The sequence below is a fragment of the Heteronotia binoei genome, chromosome 15, assembly GCF_032191835.1.
Source record: "Heteronotia binoei isolate CCM8104 ecotype False Entrance Well chromosome 15, APGP_CSIRO_Hbin_v1, whole genome shotgun sequence".
Classification (NCBI taxonomy): domain Eukaryota; kingdom Metazoa; phylum Chordata; class Lepidosauria; order Squamata; family Gekkonidae; genus Heteronotia; species Heteronotia binoei.
Genome location: NC_083237.1, coordinates 16,292,021 through 16,318,067, shown reverse-complemented (window position 1 = coordinate 16,318,067; position 26,047 = coordinate 16,292,021). Strand labels below are relative to the sequence as shown.

General features: G+C 43.9%; 1 protein-coding gene and 1 pseudogene across 1 annotated transcript; both read right to left on the bottom strand.

The window, feature by feature from the left end:
* Positions 1-250: 250 nt before the first annotated feature.
* On the bottom strand, positions 251-8,879 carry LOC132583175 (vomeronasal type-2 receptor 26-like; annotated as a pseudogene).
* Positions 8,880-14,613: 5,734 nt separating this feature from the next.
* LOC132583174 (vomeronasal type-2 receptor 26-like) lies at positions 14,614-22,287 on the bottom strand. Its single transcript, XM_060254845.1, has 6 exons — positions 22,214-22,287; positions 20,864-21,041; positions 18,194-19,054; positions 16,995-17,222; positions 15,797-15,923; positions 14,614-15,524 (listed from the first exon to the last, which is right to left on the bottom strand). Exons 1-6 carry the CDS (start codon positions 22,270-22,272, stop codon positions 14,614-14,616), a joined length of 2,364 nt encoding a protein of 787 aa, XP_060110828.1. The 5' UTR covers positions 22,273-22,287.
* Between the last annotated feature and the right edge of the window lie 3,760 nt (positions 22,288-26,047).

Here is a 26,047-nt window from a genome sequence, read left to right as displayed (position 1 = left end):
GCAGAGAAGAATAGGATGTCACCTACAGCTGAATCTCAGGATGGTGGAATGATACATTTCTGCTGCCTTTTCTCCATTGAGCTTCATTGTTGACACTCAGTTCAGGGCATAAATGAAATAGGAGGAAACGCTCGCCTTAGTTTAGCTAGATGTAGACAGTATTACACCCCCCTGAAAGCAAGCTGGTAAGTTAGTCAGGTCGAAGTAAAGTCATTTTCTTTCTGTGAGACTGAGTACTGGCTAACTGTATCTATGTGGGAGACTTTTTTATTCTTTCATTCTTTGGTCTTCTGATAATTTGAACCCTGTTCAGCTCAGGCCTCAAAACTATAATATAACATTTAGGGAAAAATATGCAACCCAGCAACCCAGCACTGGAGGCTAAGATGGAGAAGACCTCCACAGCCACCATGTATTTTCCTTTGGTGCTCAAATAGGCTGGAACAAAGGTCAGCCAAACACTGCAAAAGACCAGCATGCTGAAGGTGATGAACTTGGCTTCATTGAAACTATCAGGCAACTTCCTGCCTAAGAAAGCTACCGTGAAGCTGACAGTGGCCAGGAAGCCCATGTAGCCCAAGACACAATAAAACATGGCAACCGACCCTTCGTTACATTTCACAATAATTTCTTCAGTCACTGAGTGCATGTCAAAATCTGGGAATGGAGGAGAAGTTATTAACCAAGCTGTACAAATAGTTGTTTGAATCAAAGAGCAAGAAAGAACAATGGAGTTGACCAATCATTTCCCCATCCAGTTTCTCATCCTGGACCCTGGCTTGGTGGACATGAAAGCTAGAACCACAATGATGGTCTTAGCCAGCACACAAGAAACAGCCACTGAGAAGATGATGCCAAATGTAGTTTGTTGAAGGAGACACGAGAGCTTCTCAGGTCGGCCAATGAAAAACAAAGTGCAATGGAAGGAGAGCAGGAGGGAGACAAGGAGAATATAGGAGAGATTCCGGTTGTTGGCTTTGACTATGGGAGTGTCCTGGTTCTTAATGAAGATACCAAGCACAAGAGCTGCCATAAAAGAGAAGGAAAGTGCAAAACTGATCAAAGTGATCCCCAAAGGTTCGTCATAAGACAAGAAAATTATATGTTTTTGGAGGCATAAATCCTGAATGGCATTTGGATATTGATCTTCTGGGCACTGAAAACAATCATTGGTATCTGAAAAAGAAATGCGGGTATAGGTATATATAAGACTTTTGTATAGTGTTCTGCATTAATCTATATTATATGTACTACATAGGGCTGCTACATGCAAACCACAACACTGCACAGAATTATTCACAGTTCATCTAACACTTCTGACCTTGGTAAACGCAACCCCGTCACTCAGCATGGTTTTCAATTTCAGACACTGGAAGTTAACAGTACTTCCATTTCATCCAAACATCTCATAATTTTATTCATTTGCATCCAATAGTCTGTTTGAACACATACAACATGCAATATCACAAATGCACAAGTTGTATCATTTCTGAAAAATGATACAACTTGAAAAATGAAAAATGTTGTATCATTTCTGAAAACCCCACCACCACCACCACTGGAAACAAAATGGAAATCAGGTTTCAAAGCTAATGTACTGATTTAGTTAGGGGAGAGTTGGATATAAATCTGATAAAATAAACAAAACTTATCCTGCATCTCCACTCTTCCAAACCATCATACCTTGTAACTTTAAAAAAAAACCATGAAATTAAAAAGCAAAAATATATTCAAAACTTTAACTGTCACAAAAATGCAGCCTTAAAATTGTCAGTTTCTGATGTGGTGAAGAAACAGGTATTTTTTATAAACTCAGTGCATAAAGTCCTTACCCTCCAGGTATGAGATCTGCCCTTCTGGACATGGAAGGCAATCATAGCAGCAAAATGGCTGCCCTTCCTTCTTTTTCTTACTGTGGCCTGAATGGCATCTGTCATTGCACAGAGAAAGAGGCTGAACCTGTCCATAAATGAAAGAGAGGAAAGGTTTTGTTTTTGTTTTACATTCAGGAAATATATTCCAAGAGTCTGCATTTCACTGGTTAATCTTCTGTGTTAACACTCGTGGAGGATAGCATTTCTTTTGGAGAACACTTGATATGTAATAGGATATTTGAATGTTGTCCACTAGAAGACAGATTTCTATATACCATGCAGATCCCAGGGAATCAGAAGTGCCATAAAGTCATAGCCAAATTATGGATCTCTTATAGGGTTTTCAAGACAATAGATGTTTGGGAGTGGTTTGCAATTGGCTGCCTCTGTGTAGCAACCCTGGCCGTCCTTGGTGGTCTCCCACCTATGGATGAATCAGGGCTAACCCTGCTTAAGTTCCCAGATCTGATGTAATTGGGCCACTCTGGGCCCTCCAGATCAGAGCAGCACAAGGATTAGAAATTCTATTTGCTTTAGTTGAAATTAAGATTCAAAGTTTGCAGAATGACTTACTCCTGAGTAAATCACCAAAGCTGCACAACAGAAAGCAAATGGTTTAATGCAATATATGTTCAAAGTTTTTTAATTTTAAGATTTCAAATTGAAAAATATGATCGAATTGGGGGTTATCTGATTGGCAGACCACCAAGGCAGAACTGAATTTGAACTAGGAACCAGTAACAGAACTTCAGGAAACTGAACGGATATTCTTCTGAAAAGCACATAAAGCCCACCTGGTTAAACATGTGGGGCCAAATGATTCCATCTTCATGAATGGTGATCATTGTATCTTCTGGAGATTTTGGGTCCATCCTTCCAACTTTGGTTCTAAGAAAGGACTGGTTGGCAAAGGTGACCCAGTTGATGATATCAAGTCCAGCCACTATCTCCGCATCTTGATCAAAGGAAACCAAGTCCCCAGCACTGTTGTTGAATGAGACCCTTTTCAAAAATTTATGGAACTAAGATACATATGTAAGAATGTTAATACTTGATTATAGCAGTTAAGCCCTGTGAAAATACTCAAATTATTATCCCCTTAATAGACTCACTTGAACCCACATGAAGGTGCCTTATACTGAATCAGACCCTTGGCCATGGTCACTACTGTCTACTCAGATCTCCAGCATTTCAGGCAGAGGTCTTTCCCATCACCTACTGTGAGATTCTTTAACTGGGGATGCTCGGGACTGAACCTGCAACCTTCTGCATATCAAGCAAATACTATGCTCCTGAGCCACAGCCCCACCATTTAAATGAAAGCAGTTATTGGCTATAAAGTAAATGTTTAAATACTAAAATATCTGTTTTTGAGCCAAGGGCAGTCTGAGTTCTCTTGTGCACCAATTCTGTCTGTCTGATCTCCAGTCCTGGTGAGCTACTTAGCATTTAACTGTCTTCTAGGCATTACCTGCCACGGGTGTTGATTCAGAAATCTTTTTCTCCCTCCATCAGCCAGCGCTCTGTGTTTGAGCATGGATGAATACATGGCATGTAATGCATGTGCCACCACGTAGACAGCAGTGTAGATCCTGTAGCTGTGGCCAGTCATGCTCATTTCAAAGACAGACCCAGGAAGATTCTCCAGCTTCTCCTCCCCAGTGCAGATTTCTTCATCGGTCATGGCTTCTGTAGTACCAGAGAGTGAACAGCCAAAAGTCTGTTTCCAGAAATCCCCAACAAAGCCATCTTCTTTTTCAGAAGCAGGATCCCTTGCCCGAAGAAACTTAACAAATCCTAAAACCTTTCTTGAGTGAACAGCAAAGGATAAAGCACCATACATAAAGTCTATATCCCAACTTCGTTGAATTTCAGTTGATGTGAAATCCATCTGGGCAGGCAGAATCCAGACTTTAGCTTTTGTCCTCATGGGTATCTCTTTAAATTCCGCCACCTTCACCAAAAATTGCAAAACTATTACAGTTTGAATTTCACCATGCATGACCACCACGTTGGCTGTGCTTCCCATGACAAGCGTCGATAAGTCATTGTTTCCTACTACCTTTTCAGAAAAAGAACTAAAAAAAGAAAGTACTGGGAACTTTGCTATGAACTCAAAGCAGACTCCATGCTCAGAAAAGTTAGGAAGCACCTCCTGTACAAATCGCTCCCCATGTTCATCACTCACATAGATCAGCCCAACCCATATCCACCTGAAATAAAGCAATAATTTCATGATCCCTATGTATTGACTGTCCCAACTGGGGAACATCTTGTAGAGGAAAGCTGCTTCATTTCTGTTAGTCATCACTGGAGCAGAGCCATAAAGAAACTAAAGGAAATTAAGGAGACAACAGAGAATGATTTCAGAACGGGTTGATGAACATGCCAGGAACAAATGATATACATGCCGCTACTGGTTTCTGCTGGAAATGGGAAAACCTGGCATCTCGTTAGAATAATTCTCAATAGAAAGTCTTGTATCTGGCCAAAAAGCACTATGGTCTTCATCAATGAATGTCTAGGAATAGTCTTAGATGATACGTAATGGTTTGTTCGGATTCACTTGAATTTGGGCTCTCCCTCTCTGAAGAGTGGACACATACCAAACTGATCCTTGAAAAAACTGTTCAGTTATCTTTCATGAGGTCAGGAACAACAATATGTGGGAACCAAGACTTCAGCCTTCGAGACTTTGGACCTATTGCACTTCTATCAATCCTATATTTTCTTTCTTTTTTTAATTGGAAAATATTTTCCTCATCTATTATAGAGACAAACATATATGAAAGCTGAATAATTAAATGTTTCACAAACCAAGTTATGCACATAACCAATATAAAGGAAGGGGAAAGAAACCTAATAGAAGTGCTGCTGGTGGTGGAAAATACCATCAAGTCGTAGCCAACAAATCATGCCACCTTAGGGATTTCATGAGAAGAGACAAACAGAAGTGGTTCTCATTGCCTGCATCTGTGCAGCAACCCTGGACTTCCTTGATGTGCTCCTATCGAAGTACTGACTAGGGCCAAGCCTACTTAGCTTCAGAGATCTGAACATCCTGGTCCATCAAGGTCACTGTCAGAAGCACTGCAGTATTTCAATTAACGAGCAACACTATCTGCCATATATCAACTATGCTTTGAAGGACTAACAAGGATTAGCAAAGCACAAAAACTTTGACTCTTTTCAGTGAGTTTATCGAAATATGAGAAAGCTTTTCACACATTCTAATCCAATTCCCTCCTGACTACAACCGCCATCTGTTTTTGTCCATACAGGGGCCGTGATTCCCTGCACAGACATTTTTGGTAGTCAAAGGAACCCCTTCTATTTGTGCCAGGAGAAAAGCTTTTTGCACACAACCCCTATGTCTTCAGCCTTTGAGTATTACCATGTACTAACTTCAGCAAGATATTCCACCTCCTTTGATGACACATATAAGAATGAAAACAGAATGGTATTCCCTCATGATAGTCATCTGGAATCAAGTTCAGCAACATCTTCAAAACTTTTATTACACTTTACTGCCCACTACTGAGAGCTGAAAAGCTTCAACCAGTCCCTAAATGTTGCCAGCTTTTTACAAATCTTATTCCTGCTTTACTACTAAGGTCTTGTTATAGAGACTTTCCTCAAAAACAATTCATCCATCATCTCCTATTTGACATTAATGAGCAGGACATGGGAGGCGAATTCATATGAACTTTATCAAAGATAGTTAGAATTTGTAACACATATCAAAAACTGCTGCAAGACCTATCTCAGAAGAGATAGTCCAGGCGCTGTTCTGCCCACGTTTTACTGCATTTGAAAACAAAGGGAGACAACTTTTTATAAAGTTCTTCATCAAAGTCTCCTTAATAAGCTTGAGAGTCATGGAGTAAAAGGACGTCCTCTTGTGGATCAAAAACTGGCTAATTAATAGAAAACAGAGAGTGAGTATAAATGGGCAATTTTCTCAGTGGAGGATAGTAAGCAGTGAGGCGCCACAGGGCTCAGTACTGGGTCTCATGCACTTTAACGTCTTCATTAATGATTTGGAGTTGGGAGTAAGCAGTGAAGTGGCTACGTTTGCGGATGACACTAAATGTTCAGGGTGGTGAGAACCAGGGAGGATTGTGAGGCACTCCAAAGGGATCTGTCGAGGCTGGATGAGTGGGCGTCAACTTGGGGCTCTTTAGCTTGGAGAAACATTGACTGAGAGGTGACATCACAGAGGTTTACAAGATTATGCATGGGATAGAGAAGGTAGAGAAAGAAGTACTTTTCTCCCTTCCTCACAATATAAGAACTTGTGGGCACTCAATGAAATTGCTGAGCAGTCAGGTTAGAATGGATAAAAGGAAGTACTTCTTCACCCAAGGGGTGATTAACACATGGAATTCACTGCCACAGGAGGTGGTGGTGGCTACAAGCATAGACATCTTCAAGAGGGGATTGGATCAACACATGGAGCAGAGGGGATTGGATCAACATATGGAGCATAAGCGTATTGTTGGAACTCTATTCTGGGGCAAGTGATGCTCTGTATTCTTGGTGCTTGGAGGGCACAGTAGAAGGGCTTCTAGTGTCCTGATCCCACTGGTGGACCTCCCGATGGCCCTTGGGTTTTTTGGCCACTGCATGACACAGACTGTTGGCCTGATCCAACATTCCTTCTGTTATGTTCTAATGACAAACTACCTCTGCCAATCTCTTGCCCTGCAAAGCCCATAGTCCTGTAATCACCATGAATCAGCTGTGATTTGAGTGCACACATCTGTGAAAACATGCAAGGTCATTAAAAGCAATATAAATTTGTAAAGAAAGGGCAGGTCATATTAAAAGCAATATGAATTTGCAAAGAAAGGTTATTGGTTCAGCAAATGTTCATGCTTTGCTTGCATTGGATCACCTTCAACATCAATAAGAAGAGGGATGGCAGTAACATGGAGATGGTGGCATTTCAGAATATTATGCCATGTGAAAACATTTCTGAACAAAGAATGTACTACATGTCATACAGAAGCCTAGGCTATCCTTTGTGATATACTACTAAAACAGGGAAACATGATGCTGCGCTCCAAATGCCAGAAAACACTTCAAGTCATGTTGCTGAAGAATAGGTTTTAGCCACCTTTCACAATAACATGCTCTAAGAGATGGTGGAAATGTTTTCCAGTATCATATTGATTAGTGTCTGCACAGCTAAACAAATACCCATGAATTATTCTGTCTCCCGATTCTAAATAATTTATCTCTGATATGCTCCTTGGCCAGCATGCAAGATGAGTCTTTGGTATTCCAAACAGGTCAATTTCTGCCTTCATACTCTGAAACCACTTCTAAAAGTGAAGGAAAGGTTAAAGGCTTCTTATCATTCAATGAACCATGAGGCCATTTTACCTGTGGAATCTTGAAGATGCCCAGAATTTCTGCCATGTAGAAAAAGAAATCAGAGTTTGGTCCCCCCAAAACTGCCACTAAGTTGTTCTGGTGGTCACACTTGTAGTTAGGAATGAACCTCCCCTTCGTGGAGAGAAGTTCCATTGCAGCATGATAGGTCAAGCTTGGGCTAAAATAGTTATTATAGGTGTGGATACCCAGAGTGATGTTGGGTAAGAGCTGAGGGTTTTCATTGACCTCCTTTACAGCAAACACCAAAGCCAGGATGTTCTGGTAAAGCTGAGTCAATATTCTGCAAAGAGAGCGAGAAGAAGCATCACAGCAAGTTCACTTCAGAGGATAACATTTCATGCATTCCAGTGCAACATCACTTTAGAAGATATTGGATTTATATCCCGCCCTCCACTCCGAAGAGTCTCAGAGCGGCTCACAATCTCCTTTCTCTTCCTCCCCCACAACAGACACCCTGTGAGGTGGGTGGGGCTGGAGAGGGCTCTCACAGCAACTGCCCTTTCAAGGACAACCTCTGCCAGAGCTATGGCTGACCCAAGGCCATGCAAGCAGGTGCAAGTGGAGGAGTGGGGAATCAAACCCGGTTCTCCCAGATAAGAGTCCGCACACTTTACTAAATAAACTCAAGGAAAACAAATTCTGTAGCCCTGAGACCTGGCAACTATGAGGACTCCCACAGCCTGACTTCTCAAATCCTACTTTAACAGTGGAATGACTTTGAAACCTATTTGTTGGTACACATACCCAATGGCAATAACAGTTTCCAGTGTTTATTGCAGTCTCATTTAGGTGTCTGTGGTGGGGTATAATCTTTCCTGTGCTCAATATACTATAGAGATGTTCATGGGAGGTGTCAAATTTTGAGAAGCTGGTTCTATAGAATTTAGGGTGCTTACATTTGAGAAACAGGTACACATGAAGTTTTGTATGCTGAATCAGACCCTTAGTCCATCAAAATTAGTATTGTCTCCTCAAATTGGCGCCAGCTCTTTAGGGTCTCCAGCAGAGGTATTTTACATCTCCTAGTGCCAGATTCGTCAACTGGAAATGCCAAGGCCGAACTTCTTCTGCAAATGCCCTCCCACTGAGCCCTACCCAACTCCAGTTCCATTAAACTAACAATGGAACCTCATCCAGTGAAAGGGGGGATGGATCCTTGAATCAGGGAAAACAGCAAACGCAACAGCAAATTTTATGATTCAACCTCCAAAGCTACAAGTTTGTTGTTGTTTTTTACGTGAACATCAAAACTCAGGAGATACCATTTGTTTTCTAACCCATGTAATTTAAGATGAAGACTCATTGGGAGGGAGAACATGAATATTGTTGCACACATTTAGCATAATACATAACATAATATAACAATACGATGAGAAAAAAATCTTACAAGAGTGAATCAGAGGAATTGAGAGAGGGACACACTTCAAAATTGACAGTATTGGAAAACTTAAATGCATGAGAAACAATCCCAGCAATGAGGAGGTCTCCTGACTGGTAATATTTGTGTACAATAGGAAGCGGATAACTGCTGGGGCATTGAACAGTCAGAGATTTGCACACCACCTGCACCAGCAGCGCTAACATGGAAGTGATAAATAGCACCATCTTCTATGAAAAACTTTCTGATAGACACCAGTTCATCTGTTTTCATGTTAATATTCAAGGATTCCTTAGCAGCACATCAGGAGATGGAAGGCACATTAATAGCCTTATCCAAAGCCAAGTTGGAACAGTATGAACATATGTACATATGAAGCTGCCTTATACTGAATCAGACCTTTTGGTCCATCAAAGTCAGTATTGTCTTCTCAGACTGGCAGCGGCTCTCCAGGGTCTCAAGCTGAGGTTTTTCACACCTATTTGCCTGGACCCTTTTTTGGAGATGCCAGGGATTGAACCTGGGACCTTCTGCTTCCCAAGCAGATGCTCTACCACTGAGCCACCATCCCTCCACCGTTTATACCTTCCAAGTATAAAGTATCAGTGAACGCAGCCCCTCTCTGACTCTCTTCCAGCTATGAAAGTCAGGGTGAATAGTAACATCATCTTTGAGTGCTTCTCCCCTCCCCTTTCCTAGTGATGACTAGAACTCCCAAAGGGTGGAGAGAAAATGGTGATGAATTTGCTGATTACACAGAAGGTAATTTACCAACTCAGATTAACAATTTTCTACAACATTGAGAAGACAATATGTTGACTACATCTTAGCAGGCTTGTATTCTGGGTACACGGATCTGTAACAACTGGACACCAATGAGAAAGACAACCAGGAAAACAAGGCCTTAACAAGTGCATTCCGAGAGACAGCATACAACCTTCTGTATTGGAAAACTGGCCTGTTCTAGGGTTGCCAGCAGTGCCAAGTCACCAGCTGGAGGGTTGCAGTGGGGGGGAGGCAAAATCCACAGGAAAAATAAAATTAAAAAAGAAATTAAAAATTAGGCCTTAGCTACTTAACAGAAGTTCTGACCATAGAGTTACTGGTGACTCCTAGAGCCGCATAGAAGTGCAAGGGTAGCTCTAGCAATGTTGACCATACTGTTCCAAGTGATTCCTAGAGGTACCTGAAAGTGACAAGGGTAGCTCTTCCAATCACCAGAAACCATCTTTTTAATTTTTATCTTCAGGACCAGTGCCCCCCTTTAGCCTCAGTTTCCACGCATTGATCAATTGAGCTATCAGTGAGAATGGGTTAAAATTGGTAGAAGTTCTTCCACTATAAGTGGACAAATGGGAACTCTACCTGTTTCTCAAAATGGAAATCCTTAGAGGAAACGGGTGATATAAGGTAATAAGATTCAGCACAGAAAATGACTCATGGTTAGCAAATAGGTGTATTAATTGCGTGTGGATTAATTGGAAAATGTTTTCTATTATAAAACATGGATGAACAATATAGTAGATTGATGGAACAATGTGGTCAGTAACCTGTATTAATGTTCACTGTAGAATTTAATTTAATTTAATTTAATAAATTGTGAATGGAGAAAAAATTGAAATCCTTCAAAATCCAAATGGCACTTGAGTTATCATTAAATACTACCCAATGGTATTCCATTTTGGGCTGCTCAGATCTGGAAGACAGCAACATATTTTTCAGCTCCAATGATGTAACATAATCAATTAGAGTCTTTCCAGATGGTCAGCCAGGAAAAGAAATAGGGCAATGAACTATGATGATGGGACAAACTGAGCTGAGGTTCACGTCACGTATATGCATAAACCTGTTGACTGTGTTCACTGGGAAGTTCTCAGCCTACCAGTCTTAAACCTAGGGTTGTCAACCTCTAGGTGAATATCCCACAGCATTAAAATTCACTTCCACACAATGGAAATCAGTTTCCTTGGAGAAAATGGCACTTTGGAAAGTGGAGTCTGGGGCATTATACCCTGCTGAGGCCTCTCCCTTCACCAAATTCCATCCTTCCAAGGTTCCAGTCATTCACTCCTCAAATCTCCAGGAATCTCTCAGCCTACCAACCTCTAGAGCTTGTCAACCTCTAGGTGAAGAGCTCACAGCATTAAAATTCACTTCCTCACTATGGAAATCAGTTTCTCTGGAGAAAATGGCACTTTGGAAGGTGGAATTTGTGGCATTATACCCTGCTGAGGCCTCTCCCTTCACCAAATTTCATCCTTCCAAGTTTCCAGTCACCCACTCCTCAAATCTTCAGGAATCTCTCAACCCAGAGTTGGCAAGCCTACTTAGACCACATATACGCTCTGTCCACTTAAGAGAACATATGCTCACTCTTGGTTATTTTCTTGGCTTAACAAATGGAAACTTGGATCCAATGTTCCCTCTAAGCTGTGGAGTCTTGTGAGCAAAGAATTCTACTTTGGGGGCTACTGGCATTTAAAATTGTGAGCTACTGCATAAATTAGTTTGTTCTGATATGAGACAAAAATGTGTGAGCTGGAGGCTAAAAAATTGTGAGCTATACTAACTCAGCTTAGAGGAAGCACTGCTTGGATCCCCTACTCTTGTTTATTTCTTTTTTTAATGCAAAGAGGCCTTACAATACAATGCTAATAAACAAGTATGATAGCTACATGATATAAAATATCTGTATTGCTATAAGAAGAGCCCTGTGGCGCAGAGTGGTAAAGCTGCAGCACTGCATTCAGAACCCTCTGCTCATGACCTGCGTTCGATCACAGCGGAAGTTGGTTCAGGTAGCCAGCTCTAGGTTGACTCAGCCTTCCATCCTTCCGAGGTCGGTAAAATGAGACCCAGTTTGCTGGGGGGGGGGGGTGTAGATGACTAGGGAAGGCAAGGTAAAAAGTCTGGTGTGAAACTGTTGTGAAAGCAATGTCACCCTAGAGTCAAAAATGACTGGTGCTTGCACAGGGACCTACCTTTACCTTTTTATTGCTATAAGAAGACACAAGTGCCATCATTACTCTTCTGATGTGCTTGCAGCAAGTGGTACCTTTTAATTTCTCTTCCCAGGGGAGGGGGGTAGAATGCTGTGACCATTTGCTTTCTTCCACTTTCAGAAGGCACAGGAGTGTTCCTTGCTCTTTCCACCCACTTAATGTTCATTCTTTGTTTTTGTAGTTGTCTCTCTTGGCTCAACTGCCCTCTTTCCCTCCACAGAAAGAAAGTTCTTCCCCCCCAATAGGGAAGGCTGATGCCTAGTCTTTTTTTATGCCATCTATTATCACTGCAGAGTAATGATGTGCTTGTGCCTTTATATCCAGAACCGCACCATTCACTATGATTTATGTGTGTATGTGTGTAAATTTGATATGGGCGGAATAGTTTTTTATAACTTCTTTATTATTTACATCCTCAATGGCCCACTTCATTACTCTCATCCTTTTAGATATGTTTCCATGAGTAAACTTGACTTACCAACTGCTTGAAAACAATCAACTAGATGGGGGAGTAATTGACTCCTCTTCTCTCACCTGAAGTTTGTTGACAGGAAAACTTGTTAAAACCAGGTTGAAGCCCCCATATTGGGGTTAACCTTTTAGGAATGGCCATTTTTTTCCACAGGGACAATAAGCAACAGCCCCAAACTTACTTTGCAGCCACAGGCCTGAAGCAGGATCAGAGGCAGATTGGAGGAGTGCCCGTGTAGCTCCTGTTCTCATGGTCAGTGCCTTGATGGTGACTGGTGGGTACCTGGAGAGTTTCCTTCCTTACCAGCCTATTACTGGCTGCCTTATTGGCAGGGTGTGGGTAGGCCAGGGAGGGCTCTTGGCCAGGAGGCTGCTCTGGAACACTTCCTGCCTCTTTAAAAGGCCATGTGGCCACCAGAAGCTCACAAATTCATCTTCAGCCACCCCTCCCGCCATCCCATTGTCTTCTGCTTGTAGCAGTGTAATTCTTATTGTCAAGGTTGTTTTTTTTTAAAAAAAAAAAAAACAACATTACAGCTTTAGGAGGATTTAGGCATTGGGCCACATCTATTTGGGGGAAGCTTTGCCTCCATGCCTGTCTCCCACAGGAGGGACCCCCTTAAGTTGTCTTGGGGGGGAGCCAAAGGGTTACAAGCTCAGCTCACATAGCAAGGTACCCACACAGAGTTATATGGCCATGTGCTCCACCATACTTGCCATTCTAAATTTCCCCTTCCATCAGGAAGAATGAGGGGAGTGGCTCCATCAGCCATCAGGTGAGTCACCAAGTACCTTGATCCATACCCTGTGCTTCATCAATACTACTGCTGTTGTCAATAAAACTTTGTCCTGTTTCACCCCATCAATGTTTCTCCATGTGGGTTTGTATAGGGTTGCCTGAGCCCTCACCCCTTCACATGACCTTAGGACCACAAAGCTATCCACACCAACATGTGTGCTCAACCTATCTTCTAGTGCATAAGCAACAAAACAAAAAAATGGAGTCTGGTAGTGAGATGTCATAGAAGACACAGCACTCTTAAGAATTCTTGATTTTTAAGGAACATCTGTAAGAAAATAAATAGAAATAGGGAGGAAAGAAAGAAAGAAAGAAAGAAAGAAAGAAAGAAAGAAAGAAAGAAAGAAAGAAAGAAAGAAAGAAAGAAAGAAAGAAAGAAAGAAAGAAAGAAAGAAAGAAAGAAAGAAAGAAAGAAAGAAAGAAAGAAAGAAAGAAAGAAAGAAAGAAAGAAAGAAAGCCTTAAAACAGGTCAAGGTCCAGTTCTCAAAAATCATGATTAAATCCACTGAAATCAATCCACTATCATAAAAGAGTAACCAAACTGATGCCTACTGACACAATGTTGAGGGAAGAAATGGTGGAACATGGGTTGCTTACTGAAGGAAGGCAGGTAAAGAGGAGAAAGTAGCAGTCCCTCAGTGCAACTAACTAGGGAAGAATAACCAAGAGGCAAAATACAGGGAACAATATTTCAAAATGAATACAAAGGCTCTCTAATAATTTCTCACCCCTCATAAGGAGAAGTTAAAATACAAACAGGGTTTATTCAAGAGAGGTGAAGCATCTCCTCCTTAGGAGGGTGGAAAACAGTTTTGTGACTAATTTCGCACTCAGCTTACCCCGTGGTCACGTCCCTCTTCTCTGCGCAGTGTCTGTCGGATTTCCCACTATCTTCGCCAGAGTTACAGGAAGCATTGCGGCTTTCGCGCAGCAAATGGAAACCACTAAAAACCAGTTTCCGTTAACCGTGTGAAAGCCACAACACTTCATGTAACAGATAGTGGGAAATCCGATGGACGCTGCGCAAAGAGGAACGTGACCGTGGGGTGAGCTGAGTGTGAAATCTGTCTACCAGTTTCTACCAAAATTCTACCAACAGGCCAGTTCCAGAGAGTCCCAAGGATATCAAGTGGGATATCATTTTGGGTAGTCCCAAATGAGGCAAAATGGAAGACTACCTCACAGCTATCACAGCTATCTAGCAGTTATCTCACTGGGTTCATGAATGCCAAATGGTAGCAGAGAAGAAGAGGACTTCAGCTAGAATTGAATCCCAGGATGATGAAACAATCAATTTTCTCTGCCTTTTCTCTGTTGGGCTTCACTGTTCACATTCTATACAGGGCATAAATGACATAGCAGAAAGCACCTCAGTTTAGTTAGATGTAGACATTATTACAACCTACTGAAAGCAAACAGGTGAGTTGGTCAGGTCAAAGTTAAGATTTTGCACACAGCTTACCATGCGGTCACATTCCTGTTCTCTGAGCAGTGTCCATCGGATTTTGCACTATCTGCACCAGAGTTACAGGAAGTGTCGCGGCTTTCGCTTAGCAAAGGTACACCGCTAAAACCGATGGACGCTGCGCAGAGAACAGGAACGTGACCGCGAGGTAAGCTGTGTGTTAAATCGGTCATTTTCTTTCTGTGAGACAGAGTATTGGCTAACTGTATCAATGTGGAAGATGGTTAGAATCTTCCATTTGGTCTTCTGATAATTTGAACCTTGCCATTCAGTTCAGGCCTCAAAACTATAATATAACATTTAGGGAAAAATATGCAGCCTAGCAATCCAGCACTGGAGGCTAAGATGGAGAAGACCTCCACAGCCACCATGTATTTTCCTTTGGTGCTCAGATAGGTTGGAACAAACGACAGCCAAACACTGCAAAAGACCAGCATGCTGAAGGTGATGAACTTGGCTTCATTAAAACTATCAGGTAACTTCCTGCCTAAGAAAGCTACCATGAAACTCACAGTGGCCAGGAAGCTCATGTAGCCCAAGACACAATAAAACATGGAGACTGACCCTTCGTTACATTTCAGAACAATTTCTTCAGTCATTGAGTGCATGTCAAGTTCTGGGAATGGAGGAGAAGTTATTAACCAAACTGTACAAATAGTTGTTTGAATCAAAGAGCAAGAAAGAACAATGGAGTTGGCCAGTTGTTTCCCCACCCAATTTCTCATCCTGGACCCTGGCTTGGTGGCCATGAAAGCTAGAACCACAATGACAGTCTTGGCCAGCACACAAGAAACAGCCACTGAGAAGATGATGCCAAAAGTAGTTTGTTGAAGGAGACACGAGAGCTTCTCAGGTCTGCCGATGAAAAGCAAGGCACAAAGGAAGGAGAGTAGGAGGGAGATGAGGAGAATGTAGGAGAGATTCCGGTTGTTGGCTTTGACTATGGGAGTGTCCTGGTTCTTAATGAAGATGCCAAGCACAAGAGCTGCCATAAAAGAGAAGGAAAGTGCAAAACTGGCCAAAGCGATCCCCAAAGGATCTTCATAACTTAAGAAACTTATACGTTTTTGCAGGCATAAGTCCTGATTAGTATTTGGATATTGATCTTCTGGGCACTGAAAACAGTCATTGGTATCTGAAAAAGAAATGTGGGTATAGGTACATATAAGACCTTTGTACAGTGCTCTGCATTAGTATATTTACTAGAGGGTACTTAAGGCTGTTTCATGGAAATCTCAATATTGCATGCATCACACCTTGTGAGTGTTTTTTTTTTAAAATTACTCTAAAATTAACGAGGAAATCTATATTCAAAGTTTTAACTCTAAAAAAACCCTAGCCTTAAAACTGTAAGTTTCAGAAGAAGAAACAGGAATATGTTATAAACTCAGAGTATTCGGTTCTTACCCTCCAGGTTTGAAATCTTCCCTTCTGGACATGAATGGCAATCATAGCAGCAAAATGGTTTCCCTTCCTTCTTTTTCTTACTTTGGCCTGAATGGCATCTGTCATTGCACAGGGAAAGGGGCTGAACCTGTCCAGAATGAAAGAGAGGAAGGGTTTTGTCCCCCCCCCCCCATCCAGGAAATACATTTCAATAGTTGAATTTCACTGGTCAATCGTCTACGTAACTAGAGGGTTGACACTGGAGTGGCATAACAACATCTCTTTTGGAGACCACGTGATAAGTAATGGAATATTGGGATGTTTTCCACTAGAAGACAGATTTACATATACTATACAGAACTCAAGAAAACTTAGCTGCCTCTAGAAGGTAGGAAGTGCCATCAAGTAACAGAAAATTTATAGACACCATGTGGAGTTTGTAAGGTAAAAGATGCTCAGTGGTGGTTTGCCATTGACTGCCTTTGTTTTGTAATCCTGGACTTCCTGGGTTCTCCCATTTTAGGATTAACCAGGGCTAACCTTTGCTTAGCTTCCCAGATCTGGTGCAATTGGGCTAGTCTGGGCCATCCAGTTCAGGGCAACACATGGCTAACAAATCCTGTTTTCTTTAGTGGAAATGAAGACTCACTCTTTGAAGGATGACTTACTCTGTCCTGAGTAAATCACCTAAGATGCACAATAAGCAGCAAATGGTTTAAATGCAATATATATTCAAAATTTTGCAATTTTATGATTTCAAATAGTTATGTGTGTGGAGTCAAGTGAGAACTGAATTGAGTGTTCCCACATGGCTCATTGGAGCCAGATGACCAGAGCTTGGGGTCTTGGGAACAATAGGCAGCAGGATCCAAATCCCTGTTGCCCTGCTCCAATCATGAGTCCCCTGCTAGTTTGAATGGACCAATAGAACGCTAGCACGGGAACCCTGACATGTATAAAAGATTGGCCCTGTTGGCCCTTTTCTCCAGTCTTATACTTAGGCCTTACTATGCTGAAATCAATAAAAAGTTTATGATTCACTACCACCTCGCCTCTTCCATGTATGGAATCCACTATATTATACAAATTGAAAAATATGACCAGATTGGGGCTTATCTGATTGACAGACCACAGAGGCTGTTCCAGAATTTAACTAGAAACCACTAATGGAACTCCAGGAAATGGAACTGATATCCTCTGAAAAGCAACTAAAGCCCACCTGATTAAACATGCGGGGCCAAATGATTCCATCTTCATGAATGGTGAACACTTTGTCTTCTGGAAGTTTTGGGTCCATCCTTCCAACTTTGGCTCTAAAAAAGGACTTGTTGGGAAATGTGACCCAGTTGATGATATCAAGTCCAGCCACTATCTCCATATTTTGATCAAAGGCAACCAGGTCCCCAGCAGTGTTGTTGAATGAGACCCTTTTCAAAAATTCATGGAACTAGATGCATATGTAAGAATGTTAGTACTTGGTTATAGCAGTTAAGCCCAGAGAAAATAATCAGATTCCTGTCTCCTTAATGGACTTACTTGAACCCACATATGGCTGCCTTGTGCTGAATGAGACCCTGGGCCATAGTCAGTATTGTCCATTCAGATGGCAGCGGCTCTCAAGCATCTCAGATAGAAAGGTCTTTCCCATCACCTACTGCATGATTCTTTAACTAGAGATGTTGGGGATTGAACCTGTGACCTTTTGCATGCAAAACAAATACTATCTCTCTGAGCCACAGAACCTCCCTTGAAACATAACCAGGGAATGATTATGAAGTAGATGTTTAATTGCTAAAATCTCTGCTTTTGCAGCCAGGGCCGGCTTGCCCACTAAGCAAACTAGGCAGTTGCCTAGGGCGCCGGGAGCGAGAGGCACCAAATTGGGCTCCCCCCCCCCTTCCGGCATGTGCATCTGCTCTTCCCTGGAAGGTAGCGGCAGTGACTGCTTGGAGCTCAACAGTTCCTCTGCCAGACATGCCAGCTATAGCAGAGGTGGCTGGGGGCAAGAGCAGCTAGGAACAGTGGGGCCCATGTTTGTCCTGGCCAAGCAGCAGCAGCTGCCCCGGGAATAGCCCCTTGGAGTAAGCCGTCAGATTCCCATCTCCTCCTCTGGGCTTCTCACTTTTTTCCAACTTGCTCAAGTCAGACCAGGAAACAAGGAAGGGGGGCGGGGGGAGCAAGAAATGCATCACAGGGCTGGGGCCTTCTTCACTGCCGGGGCCTGGGGTCTGTGGGGGGAGAGAAAATAAAGCACTACGCTCTTTTCTGATGTGATTTTGTGCCCTGTGACCCCCTCCCCCAATCTAAAATTTTCTGGCTATGGGCTCATTTTGCAGTCTGGGGTCTCTAGTTCCCTAATGCTGTCTGATCTCTAATTTTGGGGAGCTGCCCTGCAATCAAGAGCCTTCTAGGCATTACCTGCGATCGCTGTTGATTCAGAAACTTTTTTATCCCTCCATCTGCCAGCGTTCTGTGTTTGAGCATGGATGAAGACATAGCCTGTAACGCATGTGCCAGCACATAGACAGCAGTGTAGATGCTGTAGCTGTGGCCGCTCATGCTCATTTCAAAGACAGACCCAGGAAGACTCTCCAGCTTCTCCTCCCCAGTGCAGATTTTTTCATCAGTTGCGGCTTCTGTGGTACTGGGGAGTGAACAGTCAAAAGCCCGTTTCCAAAAATCCCCAATAAAGCCATCTTCTTTTTCAGAGGCAGGATCCCTTTCCCGAAGAAACTGAACAAATCCTAAGACCTCTTTTGAGTTAACTGCAAAGGATAAAGCACCGTGGATGAAGTTGATGTCCCAACTTCTTTGAATATCAATTGATGTGAAATCTACCTGGGCTGTCAAAATCCAGACTTTGGCTTTCATCCTCATAGGCATTTCTTCAAATTCTGGAGTCCTCAGCAATATTTGGAAAATAATCATGGTTTGAATTTCACCATGCACCACCACTGCTTGGGCTGTGCTTCCCATAACAACTGCGGTTAAGTTGTCGTTTTCTTCTACCATTTTAAAAAAAGCATTAGTAAAAGTCATTGTAGGAAACTTTGCTATAAAATCAAAGCAGACACCATCCTTGGAAAAGATTGGAAGCACCTCCTGTACAAATCGCTGCCCATATCCATCATCCACATAGATCACCCCAACCCATATCCATCTGAAATGAAGAAGTAACTTCACAATCCCCATGTACTGAGTGGCCCAACTCGGAAACATCTTGTAAAGGAAAGCCACTTCATTTTGGCTGGGCATTACTGGAGCAGTGCCATAGAGGAGCTAAAGGAAAGAAAGGAGACAGCAGAGAGCTATTTCATACTCAATTCCCTGGTTTGATGAATGTTCCAGGGACAAATAGTATACATGCCCGATCGTAACGGTTGCTACCAAGATCCACAGTGCATATTTTGCCTTTACAGAGCAGTATATATTAATGAACCTATGTAAATGAGAAGAGAATCTGTCATGGTATAGCCCAATGTCCTCACATCTGAGAAGCTAAGCAGGGTCAGTATTGAGATGGGAGACTACGGGGAAAACTCTGCAGAGGAAAACACTAACAAGCCATCTCTGCTTCTCACTTGTATTGAAAGCCCCTTACTGGGGGCACTGTAAATTGGTTGTAACTTGATGGAACTCAGGTACCATGTAAATAATCCTTTATGTGTTCAAATCTCTTCATATACCTATTCTGCTGTAATCCTTACAATGGTATTGTAATGTGATCCATGTTAGCTCCAGCTTAAAGCTGGGGGGTGGGAAACATTTGCTTAAGAAATTAACGTATAAAAATCATATCTTACTCCTACTACTAGAGCTTTTTTGCTGGAAACAAGAAGATCTGGCATCGAGTTAGAATAATTCTCAATAGAAGCTTTTGTATCTGGCTAAAAAGAACGATGGTCTTCATTTTATAGCAATGAATGTCTAGGAGAACTCTTAGATGAGACAGGCAACCACCTCTGCTCATCTCTTGCTTTGAAAAAACTCATAGTCCTGTGGTCTCCATGAATCAGTTATGATATGAATGCACTGAACTGTAAAAGCATACAAGATCATTAAAAGCAATATGAGTCTGTAAAGAAAGAGCAGGTTATTGGTTCAACAAGTGTTTCTATTATGCTTGCATTGGGCCACCTACAACGTCAATAGGGAGAGGGAAGGGAGTAGTATGGACATGGTGGCAGTTCAGAATATTACGTGAAATTTTCACTTGATAAAAACATACATGGGTAAAGAGAAACTTAGGCTGTCCTTTATGATATACTACGAAAACAGGTCCAGGTGGGCAGCCGCGTCAGTCTGAAGCAATAGAACCAAGTGGGAGTCCAGTAACACCTTTAAGACCAACAAAGTTTTATTCAGAATGTAAGCTGCCATGGGCATGCACACTTCATCAGACAATGAAATGGGGTACAGTGATCAGAGTTACATAAAGCTGGTGGACAGAGGTTAAGCATGCAGTGGTTAAGCATATTAGTTTGCATGCTTAACTACTGCCCACCAGCTGTATGAAGATACGAAGCTGCCTTATACTGAATCAGACCCTTGGTCCATCAAAGTCAGTCTTGTCTACTCAGACTGGCAGCGGCTCTCCAGGGTCTCAAGCTGAGGTTTTTCATACATACTTGCCTGGACCCTTTTTAGTTGGAGATGCCGGAGATTGAACCTGGGACCTTCTGCTTACCAAGCAGATGCTCTACCACTGAGCCACCATCCCTCCCCTGAGCCACCGTCCCTCTCCTAACTCTGATCACTACTTAAAAAAGGGAAACAAGATTCTGCATGCCAAAAACCAGAAAACGCTTCAAGTTGAAGAATATGCTTTAGTCACTTCCACAATAACTTGGTCTAAGAGATGGTGGAAATGTTTTCTAGTATCACAGCAATTACCGTCTGCATAGACAAACCAATACCCATGAATAATTTTGTCTCTCGGTACTAAGTGACCTATCTCTAATATTTTCCTTGGCCATCATGCAGGATGTGTCTCTGGTATTTCAATGAGCCAATTTCTACCTTCAGACTCTGAGACCAAGGAAATGTTGAAGGCTTCTTATCATTCATTGAACCATGAGGCCATTTTACCTGTGGAATCTTGAAGATGCCCAGAATTCCTGCCAAGTAGATACACATATTAGAGCTTGGTCCCCCCAAAACTGCCACTAAGTTGTTCTGGTGGTTGCACTTATAGTTAGGAATGAACCTCCCCTTTGTGGAGAGAAGTTCCATTGCAGCGTGATAGGTCAACCTTGGACTAAAATAGTTATTATAGGCGTGGATACCCAAAGTGATGTTGGGTAAGAGTTGAGGATTTTCATTGATCTCTTTTACAGCAAACACCAAAGCCAGGATGTTCTGGTAAAGCTGAGGCATTACTCTGCAAAGAGAGTGAGATGCTGCATTACAGCAAGTTCAGTTCAAATGATAACATTTAATGCATTTCAGTGCAACATCACTTTACAAAATGAACTCAAGGAAATCAAATCCTATAGCCCTGAGGCCTGGTAACTATGAGCGGTCCCTTAGCTGACCTCGAAATATCAGTTCAACAGTGGAACAGATTGTTAGCATACATACTCATTGGCAATAGGTTCAACTCAGGGCTTTTGTTGTAGCAGGAACTCCTTTGCATTTTAAGCCACACACCCCTAATGTTGCCAATCCTCCAAGAGTTTACAGGGCTGTTCTTACAGGGCCTACTGTAAATCTTTTGGAGGATTGGCTGCATCAGGGGTGTGTGGCTTAAAATGCAAAGGAGTTCCTGCTACAACAAAAGCCCTGCTTTAAATTATTAGTGCAGTCTCATTCTGTTGTGTTAGTGTAGGGGGTATATTCTTTCTTGTGTTCAATATGCTATAGAAATGCTCATGAGGGGAGTCAAAATTGAGAGGCTGGTTCCATACAATTTAGGAAGCTTACATTTGAGAAACAGGTACACATGATGAATCTTATATTGAATCAGACCCTTGGTCCATCAAAATTAGTATCGTCTACTCAAATTGGCAGTAGCTCATCAGTGTCTCTGGCAGAGGTCTTTCACATCTCATATGGCCAGATTTTTCAACTGGATATGCCAAGGATCGAACCTCCAGCCTTCTGCATGCAAAGCAAATGCTTTACCACTGAGCCATGGCCCTAACAATGGAACATCATCCAGTGAAAGTGTATTCTACAGGTGGATGGATCCTTGAATCAGGGAGAAGATTCCAGTGTTAATGCAACAGTAAATTTTAGAGTTCTACAAAAGTTTGTTGTTGTTCTTTTCATGTGGGCATAAAACGCAGAAGATACTATTTGTTTTCTAATGAAACCCATGCAGTTTAAGATGAAGATTTATTGGGAGGGAGCCCATGAATATCATAGCTCACATTTAGCCTTCCATTACAATACACAGAATACAATAAAGCAATACTGTGGGAAAAAAATCATTCTTACATGACTTCATCCGAGAAACTGGAAGAAGGATGTGCTGTAAATGTCACAATATCTGACATCTGAAATGCTTGCGAAACAATGCCAGCAATGAGAAGGTCTCCTGATTGATAGTACTTGTGAACAATAGGAAGTGGCTTACTAGTGAGGCATTGAACAGGTGGAGATTTGCACACCGCCTGCACCAGCAAAACTGACATAGAAGTGAGAAATAACACCATCTTCCATGAAAATCAGAGACACCGATTCATCTGTTCTCTTGTTAATATTCAAACACCCCTTAGAACATCTTGAGATGGAAGGCACACTCACTAGACTGAATCAAAGTCAGGACAGTACAAGTGTAAAATATCAGTGAACAGACAGCCCCTCTCTGTCTTTCTTTCCAGCTGTTGATGGAAGAGGGAACAACAATATCGTACCCCGCCCCCCCACCCCCATGATCACTGAAACTCCCAGTAGATGGAGAAAATAAGTAGAAGTGTTGATGATGAATTTGCTGATTACAGGGAAGGTAATTGACTTACTCAGGTGATAGATTTTCTGTAACTTTGCCAAAGAAAATATTAGTAGACCTGTTCTCAGAATCTCTTCAGGGAACAATGAGCTCCCATTAGAGATCCGGTCCCTGTGGGATTTACCTAAATTTCGCAGGGCCTGTAAAACAGAGCTCTTCCATCAGGCTATTAATCTACCAGGCATCCTCTTGAACCTTCCCCCAGGGCTTTACTATCCATGTGCTTGAGTTGGGTCAAGAGTCAGAGATACAACCTTAAGTAGTGTCAATGACCTGAAGCTGTGCTAAGTGGTGTTAACTAGCTGAAGTCATATCAACTGCTGAACTATGGCCTTTGGCTGGACTATTATTGGAGTTATGACTCTCTATTTTATGTATTGTGTTTATGAGATATTTTAAATTTGTTGTGTTTAATTGGATATGTTTTATTTGTTGTTATTGCAATGTTTTGATGTTGTAAGCCACCCTGAGCCTGCCTTGTGGGATATGGCGGGGTATAAACTGCAAATTAAATTAAATTAAATTAAATTCAGTTGTACACATATTTGTAACAACAGAGAGAAAGGAAACCAGGAAAACAAGGCATCATTTCTAGTGGCATCATAAAACCTTCTATATTTCAAACTGTGCCTGTTTCTAGGGTTGCCAGATGACCAGTAAGGGGGGGGGGGGGAGTCTGCTGAAAAAAATGAAAAATGAAACACAAGGTTGTAACGTACTGAGACAGGAGACGTTGGTAGGGCACCATGCTTTAATGGAGGCACGTTACAAGAGAGAGAACACGCGGCCGGGTTCCGCTTATATACATTCCCGGAACTTTTCCCCCGACAGGCCAGCCCAATCCTGGCCTTTTGAACTTCCCGCCACTGCTGGTGATTGGCGGGCTCAGCGCTCCCGCGGAGTCGCCTGGGTGTCCCCAGTCGCCTCCGCTGTTCGGCTGCACGGAATAACGTTATTGTGTTGTAACGAAATGGTTGTCAAGTTATGCTATCGCAATACACTACACTCCTCCCCCCATAGTTAATGTACATAGTCCTGGAGGTAGGCGGGAGGCCGGCGCTCCCGTGTTGACCTCCTAGGTGCTGCTTGAGGTATAGGGGCGGCTTCTGCAGTCGGGGCATCTCCGGGGAGTGATGCGTCGGCTTGCTGCTGGTCTGGCTCTGGTGGTCGCCCGGCCTCCGCTGGTGTGGGCAGGTGCGGTGCTGGCTCAGCGGCCTCGGGTAGATCCCTCGCTGGCTCCCCCCCGAGCATTGCTTCTCCCGCTTCGGTGGGCCCCTCCGGTAAGGTGCGGTGGCGCATTTGGTCAATGTGCCGCCGTAGGTCTTGGCCCCCCTCTGTAGACACCTCATAGTGGCGGGACCCTATTACCCACAGCACTCGTCCTGCTAGCCACCCCGGTCCCCCGGCGTAGTTGCGGGCAAACACCAGGTCCCCCGCGAAGAAACCCCTGGCTGCATCCCTGGTTTCCGGGGACCCCCTGATGTCGGAGGCTCGGTCGGGGTGTAACCTGTCGAGGCTCGTAATGAGTTTGCGCCCCATGAGGAGCTTTGCCGGGCTCACTCCCGTGACCGGGTTGGGGGTTACCCTGTTGTCAAACAAAAAGGCGGCCAGCCTGTGGTCCCAGTCGCCCTGTACTATCCGGCCCAGGGCTTCCTTGGTAGTTCGGACCATGCGCTCTGCCTGTCCGTTGGTGGCGGGGTGAAACGGGGTAGACCTTATGTGTCTGATCAGGTACCTCTGCAGGAACGCCTGAAATTCCCCAGAGGTGAAAGCCGCCCCATTGTCGGAGACTATAGTGTCTGAAATCCCGTGAGTGCTAAGTGCCCTGCGCAGTGCCCGGATGGCGGCTGCTGATGAAGTGGACGCTACTGGAATGACCTCCAGCCATTTTGTGTAGGCGTCCACCATAATCAGGAAGATCTGTTCCTGGAATGGCCCCGCGAAGTCTAGGTGGAGCCTGGACCAGGGTTTCCGCATGGTTTCCCATCGTGTAACCGGGGCACTGGGTGGCTCTGGCTGTGACTCCTGGCACACGCTGCACCTCCGAACCCAATTCTCGATCTCCTCATCCATTCCTGGCTACCAGACGTAGCTCCTGGCTAAAGCCTTCATTCGGACTATGCCGGGGTGGGTCTCGTGAAGCGACTCTAGCACTCGCTTCTGCAGCGTGGGGGGGACCACCACCCTGCTTCCCCACAAGATGCACCCTTTGTGAGCTGCTAGCTCCTCTCTCCTCGTTTTGTAGAGCCTGAACTCTTCCCCCATGTTCCCTTCCGGCCACCCCCTCACCACCCAGTCGAGAACCCTTGCCAGTGTTCTGTTCTTCCCAGTGGCCTTCGCAACCTCCGCGGCGTGGAGGGGCTGCTCCGGGAGGGACTCGACCAACATGACCTGGTGTGCTGGGGCTGGGTCAGGTCCTGTTTCAGGCAGTGGCAAGTGGCTGAGCGCGTCCGCGTGGCTCATAGCCTTGCCGGCCCGGTGGACCACTGTGTAAGTGTATGAGTTGAGGAATTGGTTCCACCTCAACACGCGCTGTGAAAGGATTTGGGGGGTTTGTCGGTCTGGGGCCAACAGACCTAGGAGGGGCTTGTGGTCCGTGGCTATTGTGAACCTCCGCCCGTACAGATAATCATGGAACTTGCGGACCCCCGCCACAATTGCCAGAGCCTCCTTGTCTATCTGCACGTAATTGCGCTTGGCTGGTGTGAGTGTACGGGAGTAGTACGCTACCGGTACCTCCCTCCCGTCCGGGAGTTGGTGCACCAGGACTGCTCCCACCCCATAAGGCGACGCGTCGCAAGCCAGGATGACGGGGAGGCCCTCGTCAAAATGGTGGAGCACTGCATTAGACACCAGGACGTCCTTAACCGCCTGAAACGCGGCGGCTTGTTGTTTGCCCCAAACCCAAGGGGCTTTTTTGTCCAGCAGCCGGTGAAGGGGCTCTGCTAGGGCTGCCTTGTGGGGGAGGAATGAATGGTAAAAATTAAGCACCCCCAAGAAGCTTTCTAGCTCCGCTTTGCAGGTGGGGGCCGGGGCTTGCACGATGGCTCGGGTCTTTTCCTCCGTGGGGTGGATTCCCGCTGCATCCACGGCGAAGCCCAGGAACTCCACCCGTGGGACCCCCAGCAAGCATTTCTCCCTCTTGACCTTGAGCCCCGCTGCCTGGAACCTGCGGAGCACCTCTCTTAGGCGGTTGCCAAATTCTTCGGGGTCCGGGGCGGCGATTAAAACGTCATCGAAGAACGGTTGTACTCCGGGGATCCCTTTAAGGAGAGCGTCCATTATACTTTGGAAAATCCCCGGAGCGACGCTAACCCCGA

What these genes read in the sequence shown, in the direction of transcription:
- LOC132583174 (XM_060254845.1), bottom strand. Translation starts at nt 22,272, where the DNA reads ATGTCAGATATTGTGACATTTACAGCACATCCTTCTTCCAGTTTCTCG. An exon ending in TGAATCAACAGCGATCGCAG is followed by an intron (nt 17,223 to 18,193) that starts GTAATGCCTAGA and finishes ATATGCATCTAG; the next exon opens with TTCCATGAATTTTTGAAAAG. An exon ending in GAAGATTTCAAACCTGGAGG is followed by an intron (nt 15,525 to 15,796) that starts GTAAGAACCGAA and finishes TTTCTTTTTCAG; the next exon opens with ATACCAATGACTGTTTTCAG.